This window comes from Cyclopterus lumpus, chromosome 1, assembly GCF_009769545.1.
Source record: "Cyclopterus lumpus isolate fCycLum1 chromosome 1, fCycLum1.pri, whole genome shotgun sequence".
Classification (NCBI taxonomy): domain Eukaryota; kingdom Metazoa; phylum Chordata; class Actinopteri; order Perciformes; family Cyclopteridae; genus Cyclopterus; species Cyclopterus lumpus.
The window spans coordinates 7,032,137-7,054,933 of NC_046966.1; the positions used below are offsets into that span (position 1 = coordinate 7,032,137).

A 22,797-nucleotide genomic window follows, 5' to 3' on the forward strand; every position below is an offset into this window, starting at 1 on the left:
CGCTCTCACTCTTCTCATCCTACCTCACCAACCGCTCTTACCGGGTAACCTGGAGAGGATCTGTGTCTGAGCCTTGTCCTCTGACTACCGGGGTCCCTCAGGGTTCAGTCCTTGGTCCTCTTCTCTTCTCTCTGTACACCAACTCTCTTGGCTCTGTCATTCGCTCGCATGGCTTCACCTACCACAGCTATGCTGACGACACCCAACTGATCCTCTCGTTTCCCCAATCTGAAACACGGGTAGCAGCACGAATCTCTGCCTGTCTGACCGACATCTCTCAGTGGATGTCCGCTCACCACCTGAAAATTAACCCGGACAAGACTGAACTTCTCCTCCTTCCAGGAAAATGCTCTCCCACCCACAACCTAACTATTAACTTCAACAACTCAGTGCTGGTTCCGACTCCGACTGCCAGGAACCTCGGAGTGACGCTCGACAGTCAACTCTCCCTGACTGCCAACATTGCCGCAATAACGCGCTCCTGTAGGTACATGCTGTACAACATCAGGAGAATACGACCCCTTCTCACTCAGAAGGCGGCACAGGTTCTGGTCCAGGCTCTGGTCATCTCACGGCTGGACTATTGCAACTCCCTCTTGGCAGGTCTACCTGCTAATGCCATTCGACCTCTACAGCTCATCCAGAATGCAGCTGCTCGACTGGTCTTCAACCTCCCGAAATTTACCCACACTACTCCGCTCCTCCGCGACCTTCACTGGTTACCGGTGGCCAATCTGCTTGTAGCTCCTTCACTTCGAGCTAAACACTCAACAAAATCACGACTGTTTGCTGTGCTGGCTCCTCATTGGTGGAACGAGCTCCCCATTGTCATCAGGACAGCAGAAAGTCTCTACATCTTCCGTCGCAAACTAAAAACACATCTTTTTCGACTATACCTTGAATAGGTAGCACTTAAATGCCGTAAGAGCACTTAAATGTCCCTTACCGATAGCACTTTGTTGTTAGTCAGCTTAGTTAGCGTCAGCTAAATGACATGTAATGTAATGTAATGTAAAGTGTCGCTTCCTCCACTCTTGCCCTTAGGAGTCCGGCTTTAGGACCTAAGGCATGTATACAAATACAACTTCTGTGTAAATAATACTTTTGAAAGCTTGCCTGTCATCTCTGAAATGTGATTGGTTCTCATTCAATGGACTCTTTGAATATGGCTCTCTAACCATAAGGATGGAGTCTGACATTGTATCGCTAATGGAAATACTAGATTAATGAGAGGCACCACATTCCAGGCTGAGTGCACACTTGAAATCCCATCATGCTATTTCATGATGTGTCACATGGCTTCAGACCTCCGATAGCCTCTAAAAACGCTCTGATGCAGGCAACATTACCGCTGTGATTTCATAACGCCGCGGTGGGGGGGAAGTGTAAGAGACGTGGACACTTTTCGTGAATACGCATAGTGTTCGGAATTTCTTCAACAAGTGACCGTGGATGTTTGTGATCACATTAGGAAGGTATGTCTTCCCAGCTGGTTTGGACAGGAGGAAGAATCCCAGTTTCCATGTGCATACGGACATGTGATTATTAACAGTCAGAATATTATCTATGGAAAGATGGAGCGGAATAAAGTCTACCTAAGCAGCGAATGAAGTCGCCCTCCTTCTGTGTGAACCTGAGCTTCGACATGTGATGCCATCCTGACCGACCATGTTTTCACCAAAGCTTATCCCCCACCCTCCGGTTCCTCCTCAGGTGAACACTGATAGCCCCGTCAGCACTGTTGGTGTTAGCTCGTAGCCTTTGAGAGGCAATAGATCTGCCCCCAATCTCATATTAAGCACCTTTTAAACTCAAAAGATTACAGTGTTTTGACAAAAGTACACTGTCCTCGTAAGATATAGTTGTTCATGCTTTGCACAAGGAAAAGTATAAACAATTTAGTCAAAATCAAAAGACACTATTTTTTACAATTCTTTTTAATTTGATTGTACTCTTCAAACCAGTCTTCACAGTTTGATGTTTAATGCACCTAGATAATTTTAGTTGTGGTCTAGATTTTCTTGTCAACAGTAGTCGAAACCTCCTGGTACATTCAATTATATAAAAATACATATATAGTAATATATATAGTAATTAAAATTACCGTTCTGGTCTCTGTGTGGAGTTTGCATGTTCTCCCCGTGGCAGCGCGGGTTCCCTCCGGTTTCTTCGGCCTCCTCCCAGATTCCAAAGACAGGCAGCTCAGGTTAAGTGCACTCTAAATTTCCTGTAGGCGTGAATGTCAGCTGGGATCGGCTCCAGCGCCCCACGACCCTGGATAGCCAAATACATTCATAGGCTCACTACTGCTAAAGCAATTTGACCAAAGGATCTCAACTCAAGAACCACCGACTAGTTTTCAACCACAACCTTCTTCGGTGGTGAGGACAAATGCATGGCGTCCAGAAAAAGTGGACCTTGAGTTAAGATGATTTAGTCATATTTCTACTACCGTACACCAGACAAAAACACGCCTTAGACACGCCCTCGTGGTCTTTTATTCACTGCTGTCTTGTGGCGTTTAGCAGCTGCCAGCAGAGCTCATGTAAGTGCTCCCGCGCAACATCTTGATTAGCCTTTGGCCTTGTCTGAAATAAGAGCTAAGTAAGAGCGAGCAGACCACTCACAGGTCAGATATCCAATAGCAGGTCTGTCGGCACGGTAACAGAGAGGCCCTTAGTCGATCAATAACTTGAAACTGAGTCAAACAAAGATGGGAAACTGGACACAGTACATCACACACACTTAAATAACATCTCACCTCTACTTTGTTTTATACTGGTGTGTGTGTGTGTGTGTGTGTGTGTGTGTGTGTGTGTGTGTGTGTGTGTGTGTGTGTGTGTGTGTGTGTACCAACACAGCAGGTATACATCATACAAACACAAGCACAGTTAAGCATCTGACAGACACACACACACACTACCTCAACACATCAGTTACTCTCTATTTTCTCTCTCTCTCCGTCCCTCCATCCATTTACCATCCGTTGTTGTTGCTGCTGTAACGTTCAATTCAGCCAAGTCATTACACATTCAGCTCTTTTCATCCTGTTTGTTTGAATTATATTTTGCCAAAGGCGCCCTTGTCTTGACTTTGATTGAACTCAGCATAACCCAATACGATACCATCTGATCAACAAACACACTTTTAATTCAACTTTCAGTCGAAACACCGTGTTTTATTGTTATTCCTTCACCCTGGGGAACTAAATTGTTTCCCTTCGATATGAGAAACCATTTCTTAGAGCACGGGAAGATAAACAGTAATGGCCATTTGGTAATTTCACATCACCTTGGTAGATTACTTTGTCACGCAGTCACACAGATTTGAAGGCTATGCTGCTGGTGGTCCTCATCTGTTTGGCATGCAATGGCAAGGCAAGAGGTATTTGTAGAGCACATTTCAACAACAAGGCAATTCAAAGTGCTTCACATAAAACCATTAAAAGCATCAAAACGTAATGCAAAAGAAAACAAGATTTAAAAACAATTAGGAACATTCATTCAAACATTTAAAACAGTCAAAAAGCAAGAAATAGAATAAAAGTTGCAATGCAGTCAAAACCTTAAGCGCGACTACAGCAGCTGTAAGCGTGGTTCAAAACTGTCTGCCTGGTAAGAGCCTTTGGAAGAATTCAGCCAACAACTTCTCTCGTTCTGGTAGATTGTTTTTTCTGATCACAAGCAAAGTACAAGCTGAGATTGCAATGCCAGTGGAGTCACAACAACTCTTCCTTAGAACCGGAAGCCCGGCCGGCCCTTACATACACAGATTTCATCACAGGTTCGTGTGCATCATCCTAACTTCTAATTGGTGCTGAACTATCAAGGAGGAGGGTAATTCCATCTCCTTCTCTCTCTTCACAGGACTGAGCCCTGCAAGGCCAGTCCACTTTTTGATTAGACTATTCAATGACATATGGGTGTATTGTGAGAAGCAGACATTCCCAGACACAAATTTCACCTTCTATGTGTTATTCTGAACTTGAGTAACCTGACAAAAGCATAACATTATGACAATATAGAAGCATTTATATTATCACAGCTCACCTTGGTTTAAATTCCTCTTCATTCTATGCTCCAATCTATGCAGTCTGTGTCTCTCGCTTGTGTTGGTAGTTTGATCGCCTATATTTTTTGCCCTAAGGACCTCACTGCTGTAGTGTGGTCACTTAGAGATCCGCTGTCAATCAAACAGGATTTTCTGCTGATGAAGGAGCCGGCGCTCTTTGTCTATTCAGCTACATGCCGGGACGTTCCATCCAACGCGTGTTATTTCCTAAGTGGTTTGACCGATCGGCAGACGACTGTGTGCTAAACACACGACTTACCGTATGTAATAACCAACGAAGCCAATTAACCATGTGGTCCTCTTTAAATGCATGAAGATGGCAGTCACCGTGCTGTGCTGTCCAGCATACGATGAATTCACACTAAATGCTGCGATGCAATTTACATCCCTGTAATAGAATGATGACAGTACTGTGAACCCATTTTAAAATGTTTGAACAACAATACAGTGGTAAGCGAGTCCCCCTTAAACCCTTACAGTCTATAATAATGAAATAAAACTCTCTGACACTGAAATTGGCCTTTACCTGATTACTGCCCAGCGGCAGTTATTAATGACAACGTGGACTTTAAGCTTCCACTCCTGCTAACTAGCTACTGCATGCGACTCGACTGAACTTTTTAAAAACCTCTTCTTTTATAATAATGCCAGCAGACTGTACTGTGTGTTCCTCCTTGTCTTTTCCGTTTTAAAATTAAATAATAATGAATGCTTGCTTGTGCTCACACCACTTTCCGAGTGAGTCTTCGCTCTTCTCTGTCAGTCATGTTTCCTTTTGTTTCCTTTTGTTTGTGTGTGCTGCAGGTTCCTCGGTGTGCCCCCAGGCAGAGGCAGTTGCCCACTGACCGGCCCGCTGCCCTTTGACCTCATCTACACCGACTACCACGGCATGCAGCAGATGAAGCAGCACATGGGGCTCTCGCTCAAGAAACACAAGTCAGTGGGTGTGCATTGTGCCTGTGTGTGGATTTATGGATCTTTTTTTTTCACCGTATGTCGCTGCGTTTGTGGGCGTCAGCAATTTTCCAGGCAGGCTGATGGATTTAACGGTTGGGTTAATTATTGCTGAGTAATAAGCTGCACATGTCTCTGTCCAGATGTCTGATTGTAACTCATTCAGCTTGTTAACTTCACACACTCTCTCTGTCAGACAAACACACTGCTGCAAACGCACACGCACTTATTCATACAGTTAAAGACAACAACATGCATAATGATTTTTGTCTGTTGTGATTTAGAGGAACAACTTCACAATGCACACAAACAAACACACACAAACTGGCACTGTGCCACCTGTCAGGCACCGTTACTCTTCACAGCAAGAATAAAAAAATATCACAAGTAGCGCGAGATTGGAGGCATATGGGAAATTGACAACTCAACATGCATGCACATTGGGACGCGTGAGTTCACGCATGGACCGATTTCCAATCAAACCCAGTTTCCGCAGCTTATTATTGCTGTTGTTTTAGTGCACTCAGAGGCTCACTGTCAGCAGCAGGGTGGCGATTAAACACAGAGAACAAGAGACAGGAAGAAAAACAGGAGACATGCGTCTCGCGAGAAAGGAGTAAGATTAGTGAGACGTTAAGAAACCGGCTGCAAGGTTTTTTCTTTGGTTTTTTTGTGCAGTTACAAAAGTGTGCTTAATGGCTTTTGGCATTGCTATAAAGATGGAACAACTTGGAAACTAGGCCATGATAGTCACGAGACCGCAGCAACAAAACATTAAAGTGATCCCCAATTCAAGAACATAAAGTGCATTTGAAAAAAAAGAAGAAAATTCTACTAAAAACATCAGCTGCAGAACACAGCAATACAAGCGTGTGTTATCTTCAGAGGTCTTCCATGTTGTTGACTCAGAACACAATACACAAGATTGCAAGTCCAGCCTCGTCCTCTCCAGCCCCATGAACACAGCTTGCAGCGGTCCCCCCTCGCATCTCTCCCGGTCCAATAAATGGGCTACCTCGCCTTATGTGGTGGCATCAATTGACATTTTGCTTTCCCTTGTTCTTTCTACCAGCGCAAAGAAACAACGGTGAGCGATAAAAGGGGGGACAGGGCCTCTGAGTGGGAGGCCAAATGAAAGAGGAACAGAGAGAGGAAGAGATAAAACAGCGAAAGTGTGTGGATAGACGGCAACAACGGAGAACAGAGAGAGAGAGAGAGAGAGAGAGAGAGAGAGAGAGAGAGAGAGAGAGAGATAACACAGAAAAAAGACAAAAACGAATTGGAAGGTGTCGAGTCAACCAGGCACCACGTATAAAGAGACGCTCCACTTATGTATTTTTAAAATCCAATTATGGGAGAGAGAGAGAAAAAACATTACGAGTGGGATGGGGAGCTATTTCTCCCAGCACACAACCGGTTTTGCTGTCTCTGTCTTTCTCGTGATTTGTCTCTCTCACACACACACACACACACACACACTCTCATAATTCCCCTCGACAAGGTGCCAGTCAGCCAGCAGTCTGCACCTAATTGCTTGCTGAGGTCAGCAGTCCTCCCGCTCCGTCATTACGGCGCTGAGTCTTGATTTCTGCTTTTTCCCGAACAGAACGTGACTTTTAGTGTTCGTAGGAGGCGCTCTTTTGTTTGCGCTGAAAGTTCACGCCGAGGGAATTGTCTGGATGTTTGTGGCGATACGGATTCGAACGAGAAACATCCATCTTTGCTGTTTTCAATTATATGAGGAAGGAATGCCTCATGTAGTCACTTCTTTGGTCAGGTGCAGATTTATTTGCGCATGACAAGCTTCAAAGAATTTCCTTAAATGTACAGTCAGGTGTATGACGTGTCACATAGACCAACCATTTGTATGTATCTACTGTAAAGCAAGAAAACTACACTCCCTTTTTAAATTCCCCTCTCTGGTCTTCATCCATTTATGTTGATTTACACTTCATATACACTACACATACTTTGCATTTTGCACCCTCTGTTTAAACTTAAATGAATGTCCTTAAATACACACTGCACAGTTATTCTTATTCTATTGTGTATATATATTTTACATATTTTTCACATTTTGCACTCTGTTTACATTTAATTTAATTTAATTTCCTTAATACACTCTGCACAGTTATTTGTATTTTGTGTATATATATATATATATACATATATATATATATATGTGTATGCATATGCATATATATATATATATATATATATATATATATATATATATATATATATATTTTTTTTTTTTTTTTTTTTTTTTTTTTTTTTTTTGCCCTAAGGACCTCACTGCTGTAGTGTGGTCACTTAGAGATCCGCTGTCAATCAAACAGGATTTTCTGCTGATGAAGGAGCCGGCGCTCTTTGTCTATTCAGCTACATGCCGGGACGTTCCATCCAACGCGTGTTATTTATATATATATATATATATATATATATATATATATATCTGTCATCCCTGTTCTTGTTTTTTATTTTTATTTTGTGTGTTTAGTTTATTTAGTCTATTCCATTTGGTGTCTGTAAAGTGTTGGGCAATACTAGGGATTAATAAAGTACATATCTATCTATCTAATTTATCTATCCTAACCCAATAGTTGCACTTCCCCGAGAGGTTTAGGGCAGGTACGAATGTGCCTCTCTCTCCCTCTCGCTCTTGTTGAGCCCTGTGGGCTGAAAGGCATTATTAATCAAGTGCTCTGAGCTCCCTTTAATTACTTTTGTTTTACGTTCCCACCGACATCCACAATCATTTATTATGCCCGGAAAAGAACACAATGCTGTCCTGTTGTTGGTGTGTTGTTGTGTTTGCGTGAATGCGTACAGCCGAGGGTGTATCGCTGCACATATAAGAGGCTGAAAACCGATAGAAGATAGTCTTAAATCACACCCAGTCATCTGATAATAGGACGAGCGTATTGATTTCCTCAGCAGGTTGAATTAACTGCTCTGATAAAGGCTGATCAGAGAAGATATCCAAGGCAAGGCCTGAGAGTACACACCGCTATCTTTAGGCCAAAGGGCAGGTGTCATTGAGGGGTCAGTCGCTGGTTGTTTGTTGTGATTAAGTTGTCATCTGGCTCAAACTCCCTCTAACTCAATAAGAGTACTTCTTCAAGGTGAGATTATCCCCTACACAGTGACTGATGTCTTGGGGGTCCTGTCTGATGCCCCATGCAACAATGCTTGCTTGGTGCTTTACCGACGATCCAAATGTCAATAGAATTACCACCTGGTGGTCGAACGCCAATCAGTCAAGTTGTGGTTTCCGTGCATGTCTGCCCAAAATGTCAACGAGCAATTGACATGATTAGCATATCAATTCAAGCCAAAAAATGTGTTTTGTGAGGTCACAGTGACCTCCCCCAAAGGCACTCGTGAGACGAGACGGACATAAAGACGGACGACCCGAAAAACAAAATGTCCCCGGCCAGCCACGGCGGTCTCCGATGAAAGTGCTGTTCTAATAATTGTGATGATGATAACACCGAGCAGTTACCGTGATTTCCATCAGTGTTATAAGATAATGTTGGCTCAACCGCAGTCATCGATGGATGCTGTACTCCTCACCTCTGACCAACAGAATAAGTAATAAGAGGAAACAACCTTGTGTTTGCACGATGTGAGGAGGAGTTAATTATGTCGCTATCTTGAGATAACAAAGTTTATTTTTTATTGATATAAAATCAACCTCGAGATTACAATTGCTTGCACGGCCTTTCTCTGCTTCCGAACACTTGGACTCAAAGAATAACTGGTTTGATGTTCTTGGTCAAAGTTCAACTTTCTCAACACATACTACAAACATAATTCTGTAGTCTGTCAATCAGGGGCACAACCTTTAGGTCTCTGGACAACACTTGAACAGCTCCTCTGATTATTAATGATAATTAATATATATATTCACTTGTATGTTCTTGGGCTTCTTTCAAGCTTTGTGCGTATCGTTCAGGGTTTTCCCTGAGGAACAGTGACCCTCCGTGGCTCCGGTTTGTATAAAGTCTCAGACTACTGGGTGTAGCATGGTGGGTAAGGTGCAGCATCTGCCCAAGTAATGGAGGATAAATGATAGATGGAAGATTGAGTATTGCACGCACCATTGCACTTTGAAAGAAAAGAGTCACGAAGATAAAAGGAACACACCTTAACATGAAAAATGTAAAATTGTCTGTCGCGCAAGTTAACCATTTTTATTGCTTTTGAATTTTTAACTTCTTTCTTCACATGCCTATTCAAGCGGCGCTCACAAACAGCGGTGTTTATAGGTATTCAAGACAAACAGGAGGAGAGGGGATTTGAGCACACAAAAGATCAGTGCCGAGTCAAAGCAGAAAAGCCATTTGTTTTTTATTCTGCAATTCCCTGCATTTCAAGTGGCAGGAAAAAGATCAATTTGCTCCACAACACACCCTTGAGTAAATTATATTTTTGTATTAGGTTGCTTTAATTTGTGCACTGTAAAACCGAACCAGAATAAATCTAAAACAAACCAAAAGTATAATTGTCCCTTTTAATTCGGACCAGCCACACGGATCATGGCTTATGAAAGTGCACTTAGAGTACCATTTACCATATATAAACTATTCACAGTTTTGAATAAAAGAACACTTGACATTTCTCTGTTGACAGTACATTTATTAGGATATTGGTGGATTGATACATATAAATACCACATTTTAGTATGTTATTAGAGATGCTGTTGGTAATCGCACATTTGTAGTACATGCAAAGTGTGAGGATTTTTTTCTTTAACTTCATTATATTACACAATAACAAAACAACATGTCATTTAGCTGACGCTTTTATCCAAAGTGACTTACAATAAGTGCATTAAACCATGAGTCCAAACTCAGAACAACAAGAATCAAGCAAGTACAATTTCTTCAAAAAGTTAAACTACAAAGTGCTATCAGTAAGAGACATTTAAGTGCTACCAAAGTGCTACTACGGCGCTAACTTCCCTATTCAAGGTATAGTCGAAAAAAGATGTGTTTTTAGTTTGCGACGGAAGATGTAGAGACTTTCTGCTGTCCTGATGTCAATGGGGAGCTCGTTCCACCAATGAGGAGCCAGCACAGCAAACAGTCGTGACTTCGTAGATTGTTTAGCTCGAAGTGAAGGAGTTACAAGCCGATTGGCAGAAGCCGAGCGAAGTGAACGGACTGGGGTGTACGGTTTGACCATGTCCTGGATGTAGACCGGACCCGATCTGTTCGCAGCACGGTACGCAAGTACCAATGTTTTGAAGCGGACGCGGGCGGCCACCGGTAACCAGTGAAGGTCGCGGAGGAGCGGAGTAGTGTGGGTAAATTTCGGGAGGTTGAAGACCAGTCGAGCAGCTGCATTCTGGATGAACTGTAGAGGTCGAATGGCATTAGCAGGTAGACCTGCCAGGAGGGAGTTGCAATAGTCTAGCCGTGAGATGACCAGAGCCTGGACCAGAACCTGTGCCGCCTTCTGAGTGAGAAGGGGTCGTATTCTCCTGATGTTGTACAGCATGTACCTACAGGAGCGTGTTGTTGTGGTAATGTTGGCAGTCAGGGAGAGTTGACTGTCGAGTGTCACACCGAGGTTCCTGGCAGTCGGAGTCGGAGCCAACACTGAGTTGTTGAAGTTAATAGTCAGGTCGTGGGTGGGAGAGCCTTTTCCTGGAAGGAGGAGAAGTTCAGTCTTGTCCGGGTTAATTTTCAGGTGGTGTGCGGACATCCACTGAGAGATGTCGGTCAGACAGGCAGAGATTCGTGCTGTCCTTGTTTCATATTGGGGGAACGAGAGGATCAATTGGGTGTAGTCAGCATAGCTGTGGTAGGTGAAGCCATGCGAGCGAATCACAGAGCCGAGAGAGTTGGTGTACAGATTGAGAAGAGAAGAGGACCAAGGACTGAGCCCTGAGGGACCCCAGTAGTCAGAGGGCAAGGCTCAGACACAGATCCTCTCCAGGTTACCCGGTAAGTGCGGTCGGTGAGGTAGGATGAGAAGAGTGAGAGCGCGGTACCTGAGATACCCAGGTCCTAGGGGATGAAATAAGGATCTGGCAGTTCACTGTGTCAAAGGCAGCGGAAAGGTCTAGAAGAATAAGGACAGGGGAGAGAGAGGCTGCTCTAGCAGTGTGAAGCTGCTCAGAGACAGCAAGGAGGGCAGTCTCTGTTGGAAATGAAGTCGGAGACGGAGAACGAAGCTTCTAGATTGACGGCGACTTTGCGGCTACCTCTGTGTCTGGTGCGGCGGACAGATGTGGGCCATGCGGGTTGAATGAACGCTCCTGGTCATGGTTATCGGAAAAAGGCTAATTGCTCATTGGGCAGGGTGGAGCGGAAAGAATAAAACTGGAATTATAGTATCTGGGGTTTTTTTTCCAGTCAAATCTCGGTTTTGTCTTAAAGTTAAAGCTGAATCTCAACTGCGGGTGCCAGCACAGCACCCTGTCATATTCCCTTCACCCCGGAGGACGGTTCAGCCTTGCTGAGCAGCCGTTTAACCCAAATAGCCCCATACTCTGATCTCCTGATAGATATGCAGCTCATCTACTCCTCCGCTCATCCCCTCTTCTGCCACTCCTTTTTGTTTTCCCTTCCCTCTTTTTCTGTGGTTTTCCCTTCCCTCTTGCACCGTTTGAGCTGACGATATTTGATAGCGCAGGTTGGAGATTATTGTTAATGATTCATTGTCAGCTTTCTGTGACCCTTTTTCAAAATAGACACAACATTTTCTGCATAATCTCATCCTTAATGCCTCAAAACAAGACTGAGCAGATAAGTGGCTCTTTTTTTTGGGGGGGGTTACACTGTAACAGATAGGAACATGTTTATCGGCTCCTTTCCAACATGCATCACTGTCAATTTATTGGTTTGGCTCTTGGATGCTGGAGTCAGTGACAGAAATATCTTGGAAGTGTCAGATAGGATTCTGGGTGTCACCTTGTCTCTACCAAGACTGGAGAGCAATATTTTGACACAATATATAAAGAATCAGTCAAGTTGATGCCTGGGCAGCAGATCCCTGCAAATGAAAACCAAATGCTTTGAAATTGTGAACACTGAAAGTGGAAGGAAGAGATTTTTATCTTGTAAGATGATATTGCTTGTTCAAGACAATAACTTCCTTTAATGTACATAATATGATGTCCCGATGTTCTAGTGAAGCCAGTAATACTAGAATTTAATAATTCATTATATACTGTGGGCAGCATCAACAGACCGTAAAACTACAAGAAATTATTTCAGTAAAGAGGTGGTTACGACTTCATGTAGCTAAAGCAAATATCTGAAATTGCGCACTAAAATACAAGAAGACACGCAAGGTTGAGGAAAAGTGGCCGCAGTACGCCACTTATTCGAGATATCTAAATAAAAAAGAATGTTAGTATGTGAAAATGGATACCTCCTGTTTAACTGCAGGCCAGTGGTGGGCCAGGAAACAGTTTGGGACTTTTTTTAAATGAAAAATTTCACTGGATTATCTCACTCTGTCACACTTACCTATATACACACACGCGCGCACACACACAGAACACTTGCAATGCCCTTGTCTGTAACAGTGGGGATTAACAGGAGCTAAAGGTGGCAGAGTCCACTTGCTCATCTCTGAGACTTTTCCTTGGCAGATAACTGTGTGTGCGTGTGCGTGTGGGTGCGTGCGTGCGTGCGTGTGTGTGTGTGTGTGTGTGTAAACCTGTACAGCTCTCGTTGTGAGGACCAATGTGAGTTTTAGACCTCATTTTAACCGGTCCCCACTTTGTTTGAAGTGTCAGATTTAGGTTTGAAGGTTCAGGGTAGAATTAGCTTCGGGTTTGGGGTCAAGCAGTTAGTTGTGACGAATAAGGTTAGGGTGAGGGTCTAGGGAATGCATCATATCAATGAGTATCCTCACAAACACAGACGCCCAAGATGTGTGTGTATCTGCGTACTTGTACAGCTATCTTTGCGAAGACCATTTTGAGGTTTAGCCCTCAGATTGAGGACATTCTAACCAGTCCGCTATATTTACTAACTTGAAAGAAAGATTTGCGTTGCGCCATGCATTCAGTTTGTTCTCACAATCTGTGTAAACCTACAGTGCACTTAAATCAGTACAAGCTTCCTTGCGTATCCTGCAAACGAAACAAGGCTCAGATTAACATATGCTGATGATGTAATGCAGATTCAAGATTTCTAAATGTCTCAACTGCACACACAAAAAGCATATTCCTCTTTTTAATTCTTGCACACACGATGAAGGAGAAGCATCATTTATATTTATGAGGTTTCCATACAAAAAAAAGTTTTTAAACAAGTATATATACAACACTTTATTGCAACCAATTTTGCATGCATTAGCTGTTTACAGTATCTAACGGTTTGAAACTCTTTATAATGTACAGAAGCAAATAAAATGAAACGTGAAAAAAAAAATGATTTCCTAATATTTTCCTGTCCATGGGAGACAAGAGGAACATAATGTTTCTAAGTGGTTGTGCTGTGTCTTTACAGATGTCATATCCGGGTGATTGACACGTTTGGGACGGAGCCAGCTTACAATCATGAGGAGTACGCAACGCTGCACGGCTACCGGACCAACTGGGGCTACTGGAACCTCAACGCCAGGCAGTACATGACCATGTTCCGTAAGAACAAAACTTCATGGACTTCAATACACAAACTGTCAGTGTCGTAATGGTTGTGTTACAGTACCGCTAATATTGGGTTTACACATCATATCATCTACAATGGCATATTAGGGCTTTTCTTGGTAAAACACATACATAAATAAGCATGGGGGGGAGGGTGTTGATATTCTGAGTTGTAAATTGTAAATTTGCAAGAACAAACGCCAGAAGCCGTCTGAATTTGGTTGTGCCTAAAGTCGTGTTACCGTGGTAAGGATGGCCTCTGAGTGAGGCGAAGGTCCTGAATGATACATATACCGTATTTTCCGCACTATAGGGCGCACTGGATTATAAAGCGCACTGTCAATGAATGGTCTATTTTCGATCTTTTTTCATATATAAAGCGCACCCGACTAAGGCGCATTAAGCGAAACAACAGTCAGTCAAACTTTATTAAACGTGTTCACAATAACTCTCAACATTGTTCAAACGTTAATGAGCGTATTCACAATAACTTCTAACCTTGTTCAGTTGTAACACGGGAAAAAAAATGATACCGCTAAATCAAACGTTAGCGTAACTCTGTGTGGTCTTCTTTACTTGGCGCAGGTCATCTTCTTGCTTCCTCCACTTCCGTACCATTGATTCATTCATGTTGAATTCTCTCGCAGCTGCTCTATTCCCATGTTCTACTGCGTGACTGACAGCCTTGAGTTTGAAGTCCGCGTCGTAAGCGTGTCTCTTGACAGGTGCCATTTTGAGGTCCTTATACACACACACTGTAATATTATGGCGAAGCACAGTATGTATTACTCTGCGACGCTCCTGACTACGGTAGCCGTAAAGGGGCGTTCGCACCAAACGCGTTGCGAATTTTTCGCGCGTTTGGATCCCATGTAAAGTCAACGCACAGACGCGTTTGGTTGAAATTCACCGGACGTTGCGATAGACACGTTTCGCGCGTTGCGAAATTTCGCCAGAGTTGAAATATTTCAACTTCCAGCCAATCAGCGTTGAGATGCCCGTTGGGCTGCTGCTGCTCTGGTAGCGCTGGAAGCGGAAGCTATCGAGACGGAGTCGGTGAAACTCCCCGAGCTGTGTGAGCCTATGGGTGATGTTATGAACCCAAACACGAGGGCGTTAGATGTTTCGACGTTTATGGGATGTCCTCAACAAGTATAAAGCAGAAGTAGTGGTTTTTTCGACCGTGGTGGATGGAGGAAATTATAATTGTTTTTACCGAGACAAGCCACGGAGATAAGCCACGCCCCCTTTTCGCAACTGGTTGCGAAAGACACAAATGAACACAATCTGACTGCCGAATAAACTGACGCTGGTAAAGCGTTGGGAATATTCGCAACGCGTTTGGTGTGAACGCACCATAATGCTGCAAGCGGTGCGGCTTTGTAGTTTACCACAGACCGCCGTGTACCACACAAAATCGCTTCGAGGTCAGTAAGCACAACCAGAATTAATTCATATATAAGGCGCTCCGGATTATAAGGCGCACTGTCGTTTTTTGAGAAAATTAAAGGCTTTTAAGTGTGCCTTATAGTGCGGAAAATACGGTAGGCTTTTTCCTTTAATGTTCTTTCTTTGTTCTTAAATTAACAGTAATATAATGAATATATTGTATACACTGCTCACCTTACTGCTGTGTTTAACAGTGGCATATGTGGTATGATGAGATTAGATTAGATAGATTCAACCTTCCAAAGTGAAGCCATATGGTTCCTTTCCTATATATATACAAAAAACCTCATAATCTTTCGAGAAACAAACTATATATATATATATATGGCTTGATATACGAGTTTGTTTTTCGAAAGATTATGAGGTTTTTTGTACAATTTATTTTTACCTCAATCTTGGAAATTCCAAGTTCCTTCTTAGAATATAACCTCCCGGTTCCGTAATATATATATTATTTTTTTTACCAGAATTTGCCTTCATTGGCTGTCATACCTATCTTTTCTATAAAACCAAAGCATTTGTACTTACAAGCTCAACAACACATGAAAGTTAAAACTGTCACACAACACAGATCCCTCACCAGTTTTGACAGTGTTTTCACTTTCTTTGACAGGTCTGGCTGCTTGTTCACATTAATTTGGATAAAATGTGTCTAATGCAGCTATTTTCAGCAACACCGCGGCTTCAAGCTGCATCTGTTCTTCATCACGTTTGCGTTCCTCTTTCTGATCCATGCTACACAATATGTCTGATCTGCTGTTTTTCAAAGTCCTCATTGTTGTCGGCTTCCTCACTGCTCCTGACTGAAACACTGACAACCTAACTCTCTTCTGCTCTCACATTCACTGCTCCACAATGTCACGCTCTTTCAGCTCCAACTCAACAGCGGGATCATCGTAACGTCAATACGTGGCCCAATGCGGACGCCAATGTTTCACACTGTCCTAATCAACTACGGCTGACTCAACCTTTATTAACGGCTTCATACTCACTACCTGAGAGAGCGGCAGGAGCCATAATTTATGACTTTTCTGAGAATGCACACAGCAAAAAATGAAAATTGGCATTGACTGTGAGGACGCAATAAAAAGTCATGAATGTACATGGTTTTGAAAATGTAAAGTTAAAATCTGTACTTTAAAAAACATTGCAGTACACCGTAGTACTGTCAAAGCCATAGCCAACAGCAGCTGGCTTTATGACAATCACTATTAATAATACTTAGGGAGTCGATAATCACACCGACTTGGCCAGTGAACTGATGCAAACAAAGATGCTGTGCTCTTATTCAGTCGTTCTTCACTGTCTCCTTCTAACAACAAAACTGTCTTTCTCTCTTCTTGGTTTGTTCTCTCTCTCGCTTTACTACCATCCTGCCTTTCCTTACTACACACACACACACACACACACACACACACACACACACACACACACACACACATCCAGCTCACACACCAGACAACTCATTCATGGGCTTCGTTTCGGAGGAGCTGAATGAGACGGAGAAGAGGAGCATCCAGCAGAACAAAGTCAACAACATGGCTGTGGTGTACGGGAAAGAGGCCAGCATGTGGAAGGTACAGGCAACAAATCACTGTTCAATGTTTCCACGTATATATATATATATATATATACATACACACAGCAAATAAACATTCAAACGCACAGTGTACATATATGTGGGCAACCATGAATGCCATGTATGCATACAAAATAATGTATAAGTACAGCTATGCACACGTTCTACAACATCTCACAAATATGCACATACATGGAAAGGGCTCTCTGAAGTAATTCTGAATTGCTAAAACTAGAACCGTAGAAACACAGACTAATTCGCACACACACACACAGACACACACACACAATATCCCCCACAATATATTGCAGTGAAAAATCCAATGGCAGCATTTTGCACCCCCCCGTTGCTTTGCACCATTACAGCTCCGCTTCATGCGGCTCAATACATACAATTATACAGCTTTGATTTGCAGGTAATTTTCCCCTCAAAAGATGCCTGCTTCTTCCTCTGCATATTGTAGAGCGGCACAGTTGTGCCTCCTTTGTCAAAATTATTATAAAGATGTTATTTGCAGCACTTTCCCTGTGTGACTACAATTATCTGGATTTCTCCATAGCTGGAGCTCATCTCTTTCACAAGTGAAAGAGATGAGCACAGAAGCGAGATGGGAGGGGGGGATGGAGGGGGGTGTTAAAAAAAGCATACAAAAGCCTTTGTGAAAAGGCTCAACATGTACGTTGTTTGATTAATTTGTGTCTGCTCTCTCTTTTTTGTTTTCCCCATTGTGGTATTATGTATGTAAGAACATGACTGATTTCCTTTTCCTTTCCTCTTTCTTTCTTTTGTGCGGGATCCGGTTGGACGCTCATTAGCTTCAGGTAAGAGCCTTCTACTTTCACCACACATGACTCTTCAGGCCATCTCACGGCCTACACATACTGTATGCAAAACTGCACCAGTCACCCTGAGCAAGGAATACATACAAGCACTGATACAAACCCAATCATTGTCAGGGTTGGATTTTTGAGAAGCAAGTGCACTTGAGATGCACCGCAGCATCCGCAGGGTCAGCCGTCGTTCGAGTTTTATATATAGCAGTTATTATCTTTTCATCCCCTTGTCAGAAGGTGAGTACTGGTCAGGCCAGGCAATTATTTGAAGGATGTAACGATCACATTTTCTTATAACTGAGAACATACCTTTGGAAAATGTAGACAATGAAGCACTAATGATGGTGTTGGTCTTTTCAAGTGGCTCCCACCTTATTCATAGCTTATTATATCAGCATTTTGTGTTTTGCCAGCTACAAATGAGTTGCTTGCCTCTGTCTGAAATCAAGGAACTATATAAAAATATTGTGTCGTCAGTCTGCCACCGCTTTCTTTGTAAACAACATGCTTGTTATGAGAGAAAGGAAAGCTGGACAGGTGTATCGACAGAAAGGAGGGTGAGGCTCATCCAACAGACCCTTTTACAGCTGACGTCATGATTACATGACGGTTTCAGCTGGAGGCGACACAATATCTGCGAAAACATTTCATAGATGGAGAGAAGATGTTGCTAATAGTTTAGCTTAGCCTTCTGTTAACCTCACCCGTCGTCACGGCTGCTGCACCTCAGCAGGCTAAATCCTTATTGAGATTGAGAGAAGCCACCTGGACTCATTTTCTGTAACCAGTGGAGCATAAAATCATGTTGGAATCAACAAGATAACCCACGGAACGCTGGCTACTTTTCTAGCGTATTATATATTCTATTATAAATATATATATATATATATTTTCCACAATTTGACGTCTGGCTAGCTACCTTGCTAATTCCACCCTGCTTTCATGCTACACTGGTTGACGTCACAAATAATGAGCCCAACTGTGGGTGGTGGAGATTGAGAGACCGTACATATTGAGATGAACGTGTATTTTCTTTAGCCAGTATAAAAAAACAAGCCAACCAAACTTGCTGGCCAGCATACAATTAACATGCACAAAAATACATCAACATGTTTAATAACAGACAAGCTTCCTTTATATCACCGTACGCTTTTGTGCAAATTGAACTCAACATGTTAATTAATTTTTTTAATTACATTACAAGAAGTTAGGTGAGGGATAAAAACCAGCACAGCAGAACATACGTATTAGACCTAATGCTGCACTTAGCGCTGGAGCTAATCTCCTAATTGGCTGAGAAAATCCTCACAGAGGAAGCGATCGATCGCTACAGCCTCCAATTATGCCTGCGGGGGGGCCACACTAGAGTATAGATACAGTAAGCTGCTCCACACCAGGCAGCCAAGTCAATACTCTGGCCCGGGGTTACGCTCCATTTACATGACTCAGTTTGGTTTGTTATCGTTTGGATCGGCTGCTTGGTTTGGTTTCTACCAATCATCGTGCTCAACCTTGACTCTACTCCGTGGTGGAAAAATAAGCAGAGATTAATGCAGAGCTATGGGTAAGTGCATGTAATGCCTGTATTGCACCGCTCACACCCACACAGGCCCTAGCACAGTTCATTTTTCAAAGGAGATACCTATCTGCTGAACCCAGCCCTGAGTTCAATGACATTTTATTTCTCAACTTTTTAATAGCCTGTCGATAATATTCAGATATTCAGGATGCAGGAAAGACTCTCACGAGATAAAAGAATAAGCAGGGTCCAGCCATCCGAAGTGTATCCACACAGTGAGAAAACAGGGGAGTAGTAATAGAGAGTGTAGATAAGACAGAAGTCCTTTTCATTTATGTGAGTGTTTACCATTAACAGCCTGCAGCTGTCAGCTTCTCCTCTTTGTCTCTCTCTGAAGTCTATATCAGTAGGACTTGTTTTGTGGTTGGACCTGTCACACACACACACTCAATAGATGGAACAAGGACGTCTAAATACAAACATCCCTAAAAAGCTGCGTAAGCCACATCCACACACACAGTTAGGCCAACGTTTTCTCTCGGATTATGTTGGTTGTCAGAGCATTGTGCAGCACGGGGAAAAACGAGATTTGATTGTCGTCTCAAAGCGCAGCGCAGGAGTTTGGAATCATGTCGTATTTGTTCACGTCTGACAGAAACAGAAGAAGAAACTGAAAAATGTCAATAAGGACAACAACACAATGAGTTTGGCGGGCGTGGTTTAACGTGCTGAGATTTCCCAGTTCTGTTGTTTTCCCAAGTGAAAAGGAGGCGTTTTTTGTGTTTTACACTGTTTCCTGGGAAAATGAACTGAAAACGAATAGATCTGTAAAAGGTGATTTTTGTTCTCCTTATTTTCAGAAAGATGTATTCCCTTGAATGTCATCTTAGTTTTTTTCGACAATCATGTTTACACCGTACTATACACACCAAGTCTGAAAGCTACGCACACAGACATCTCACACAAATATCGTGGCCATAAGAAACACAGCGCAATCGTACGCTTGTGATGCCCCTTTCTTTTCTGACACACTCCTTTCCATACACCTTCCTCTCTTGACCCTCCACCCTCAATCTCACCGACCCATCTTTTCTTTCCCCCTCCTCTTCCAGCAGGGTAAAGAAGGTTTCCTACAGATTCTCCACAGGTACATGGAGGTCCACGGCACGGTGTACTATGAGACCCAGAGACCTCCGGAGGTCCCGGCCTTCGTGAAGAACCACGGCCTGCTGCCCCAGCATGAGCTGCAGCAACTGTTGCGCAAGGCCAAGGCAAGAAAGCGAAGAAAACATTCCCGACACACTTACAGTCTCACTGCAGGTGTCAGTCTGCGTGCACACAGACTGACACCTGCAGCACAAGTTCTGTCTTTTACAGTACGCTCACGTTTATCCAGAAGCCGATTATGATATACACACTCAACAACACGTTACGATACTGGTCTGAAGACATCTTAAAACTGATTATCATGATTACAAAATAGCATTCCTAATTGTTCTTCTAGCTCTTCATTGGCTTCGGTTTCCCCTACGAAGGCCCTGCCCCTCTGGAAGCAATAGCCAATGGCTGCATCTTCCTGCAGCCCAAGTTCCACCCGCCTCACAGCTCACTGAATCATGAGTTTTTCAGGGGCAAGCCCACTTCTAGAGAGGTAAGCTCATTCTGTCCAATACTCCCCCGCCATTAGTCACTGGTGAGAATATTTTGGCCACTGCTGTTACAAGATTGCCCAGTAACTTTATTCATCATCTTTAAAAAGAACTGGCACAAACTGTGGCTGCGGACAGCACGTGTGAGCACCCGTTAAGAGGCTGGAACCTGCCGTTCCCGCTACAGCTCAATCTATGTTGCTATTAATGAAAATGCACTGAACTCTAGAGAAATTCCTGCAATATTCTTTTCATTCTGTATAGAGATGAATATCTACAAAAAGAAAAGCAAATAGTTGATGGACTAGCTTGCTTTGCTCTAAATGTATCAAACACATAAGATGTTTTTTTTGGTCAAATTAAACTAGCATTTAATACAATTACATACCCAAAATTAAAAACCATCACCAATACTGTTTTGAAAAGGAATAAGCGAGATGATCCAACTCTCCACAATTACCCTCTTACTGCTTTCTCTAGGTGTCCTCCCAACACCCGTATGCAGAGCAGTACATCGGCAAACCTCACGTCATGACGGTGGACTACAACAACTCCCTGGAGTTCGACTCTGCCATCAGGGAAATCATGAGGACCAAGGTACTCTTAGTTCGCCCGCTGTTCTGTAAGGATAGAAAATGAGACGTGTGCGGTGCATGGCGGGGCTTTCAATTGGCTCTGATGGCAGCGAGGCTGTCAGCCAATGACTTTAAATCGAAACTGAAATGCCTTTTCTATCCATCCAGCTTCTCCTGAAGTCAAATCAGTCTTCTGCATCAAAGATGTGTAGAGATGTTCTGCCCTGACGCCTCATGAAATCCTCCTGATCGATTTGAATATGAATACCACCGGCTAGCTGGGATTGTATCACGCAGTTCTCTAATGTGATATAGTTCGAGATGAACTATTGAAAAAAAGAATAACATTTTGCAACATCAGATAATAAACCACTCTATTCTTTTACTCGGTGAGGTTAGATTTGTTGATGTCCTTGTTCTGTTCTCTAGTTTTTCTTTGCCTTTACCATCAGGGAGCTGTGATAAAGTTACAATAAAGCGTTTTATTAAACTTGACAAACGGTATTGAAGCTTTCCCACAGTGGCACTTTCCAAACTATGCCCGTGTGTAGGTTGCAGTCTAACACTGTAGAGGGCTGAACTTTTCCACGCGGGAGATGTGGGCTGAAAGAGAATATGAGCCCGGTTGGAACTGCCATGTGTGGGAGAGAGGTTAATTAAGGAGTCAACCAGGGAGATTACATCTTTCTGGAAAGCACGGCAAAGGGGGAGAAGATGGGAAAGGAAGAGAGAGGGAGAGATGCATTTACAGACAGAGAAACAGACAGATTGAGAGGGAGTCTGAGACCCAGATCGACTAAACGTCTGGATGCTCCTCAAAAGCTTTCTGCTCTCATTAAAATGAAAGACACAAAACAAAGTGTCATATCTCATATTTCAGTCGTTAAAGTTAAGATTCCAGGTGCATGGAATCAACACTTTGAGTGAGCTTTCTAGCAGTGAATCACTATTCTGCATGTGGCTGTGGATGTTTAGAGAAAGCGTTGTCTCGGACATTGTGTCCATGCATGGACATTGAAATAAAAAGTCTCTTGTGTCTTAAAGGACATATGGCTTTGAGGAATATGGCTTTCGCATGGATCATGCGATGGGTCGCATGTGAGTGATTGAGTGGTGCGTGTGCACCTCTGTGTCTGTCCGCGGCTGATCTCGCATTGGTCGGCAGCAAACTGCTTAGTATTTTGGATGGCCAGTTATAACTGCACGCTCAGAGACCTCTCGAGGTCTCGAGACATGATTTTGAGTTGTGTTCATTCAATCAAACGTTGCAGCTGTGCTCCCAGCAGACACACCTGGCGGAGATCTGGACTCTCTTGAGTGCACCCTTCTGGTTTCATATTTTATTTCCATAAATCCTCAGTGATGCTCCAACAAAGCATCACTTTCAACCGCGTGAAAAAGCACAAAGGGATCATGAGCAGTGTGAAGACCGCCGTCTGCATGATCTGGTAAAATGCTCCGTACTAGTTTGTGCCTGTTAGCAGCTTAGAGGAAGTGTGCGTGGAGATTAGAGGAAAGGTAATGTGTGCATGCTCGCATCTCATCTGTGTTGCC

At 43.1% G+C, this 22,797-nt stretch overlaps 1 protein-coding gene across 1 annotated transcript in view; it reads left to right on the forward strand.

Annotated features, from left to right (window-relative positions):
- Nucleotides 1-22,797, forward strand: part of LOC117739445 (alpha-1,6-mannosylglycoprotein 6-beta-N-acetylglucosaminyltransferase B-like) — a 109,621-nt gene that overhangs the window by 81,031 nt on the left and 5,793 nt on the right. Inside the window, exons 9-15 of the mRNA XM_034545857.1 lie at nt 4,876-5,007; nt 13,500-13,633; nt 16,535-16,665; nt 17,483-17,488; nt 20,132-20,290; nt 20,524-20,670; nt 21,149-21,265. Of these exons, the coding sequence (XP_034401748.1) occupies nt 4,876-5,007; nt 13,500-13,633; nt 16,535-16,665; nt 17,483-17,488; nt 20,132-20,290; nt 20,524-20,670; nt 21,149-21,265 (826 nt within the window). The remainder of the gene's footprint in view (nt 1-4,875; nt 5,008-13,499; nt 13,634-16,534; nt 16,666-17,482; nt 17,489-20,131; nt 20,291-20,523; nt 20,671-21,148; nt 21,266-22,797) is intronic.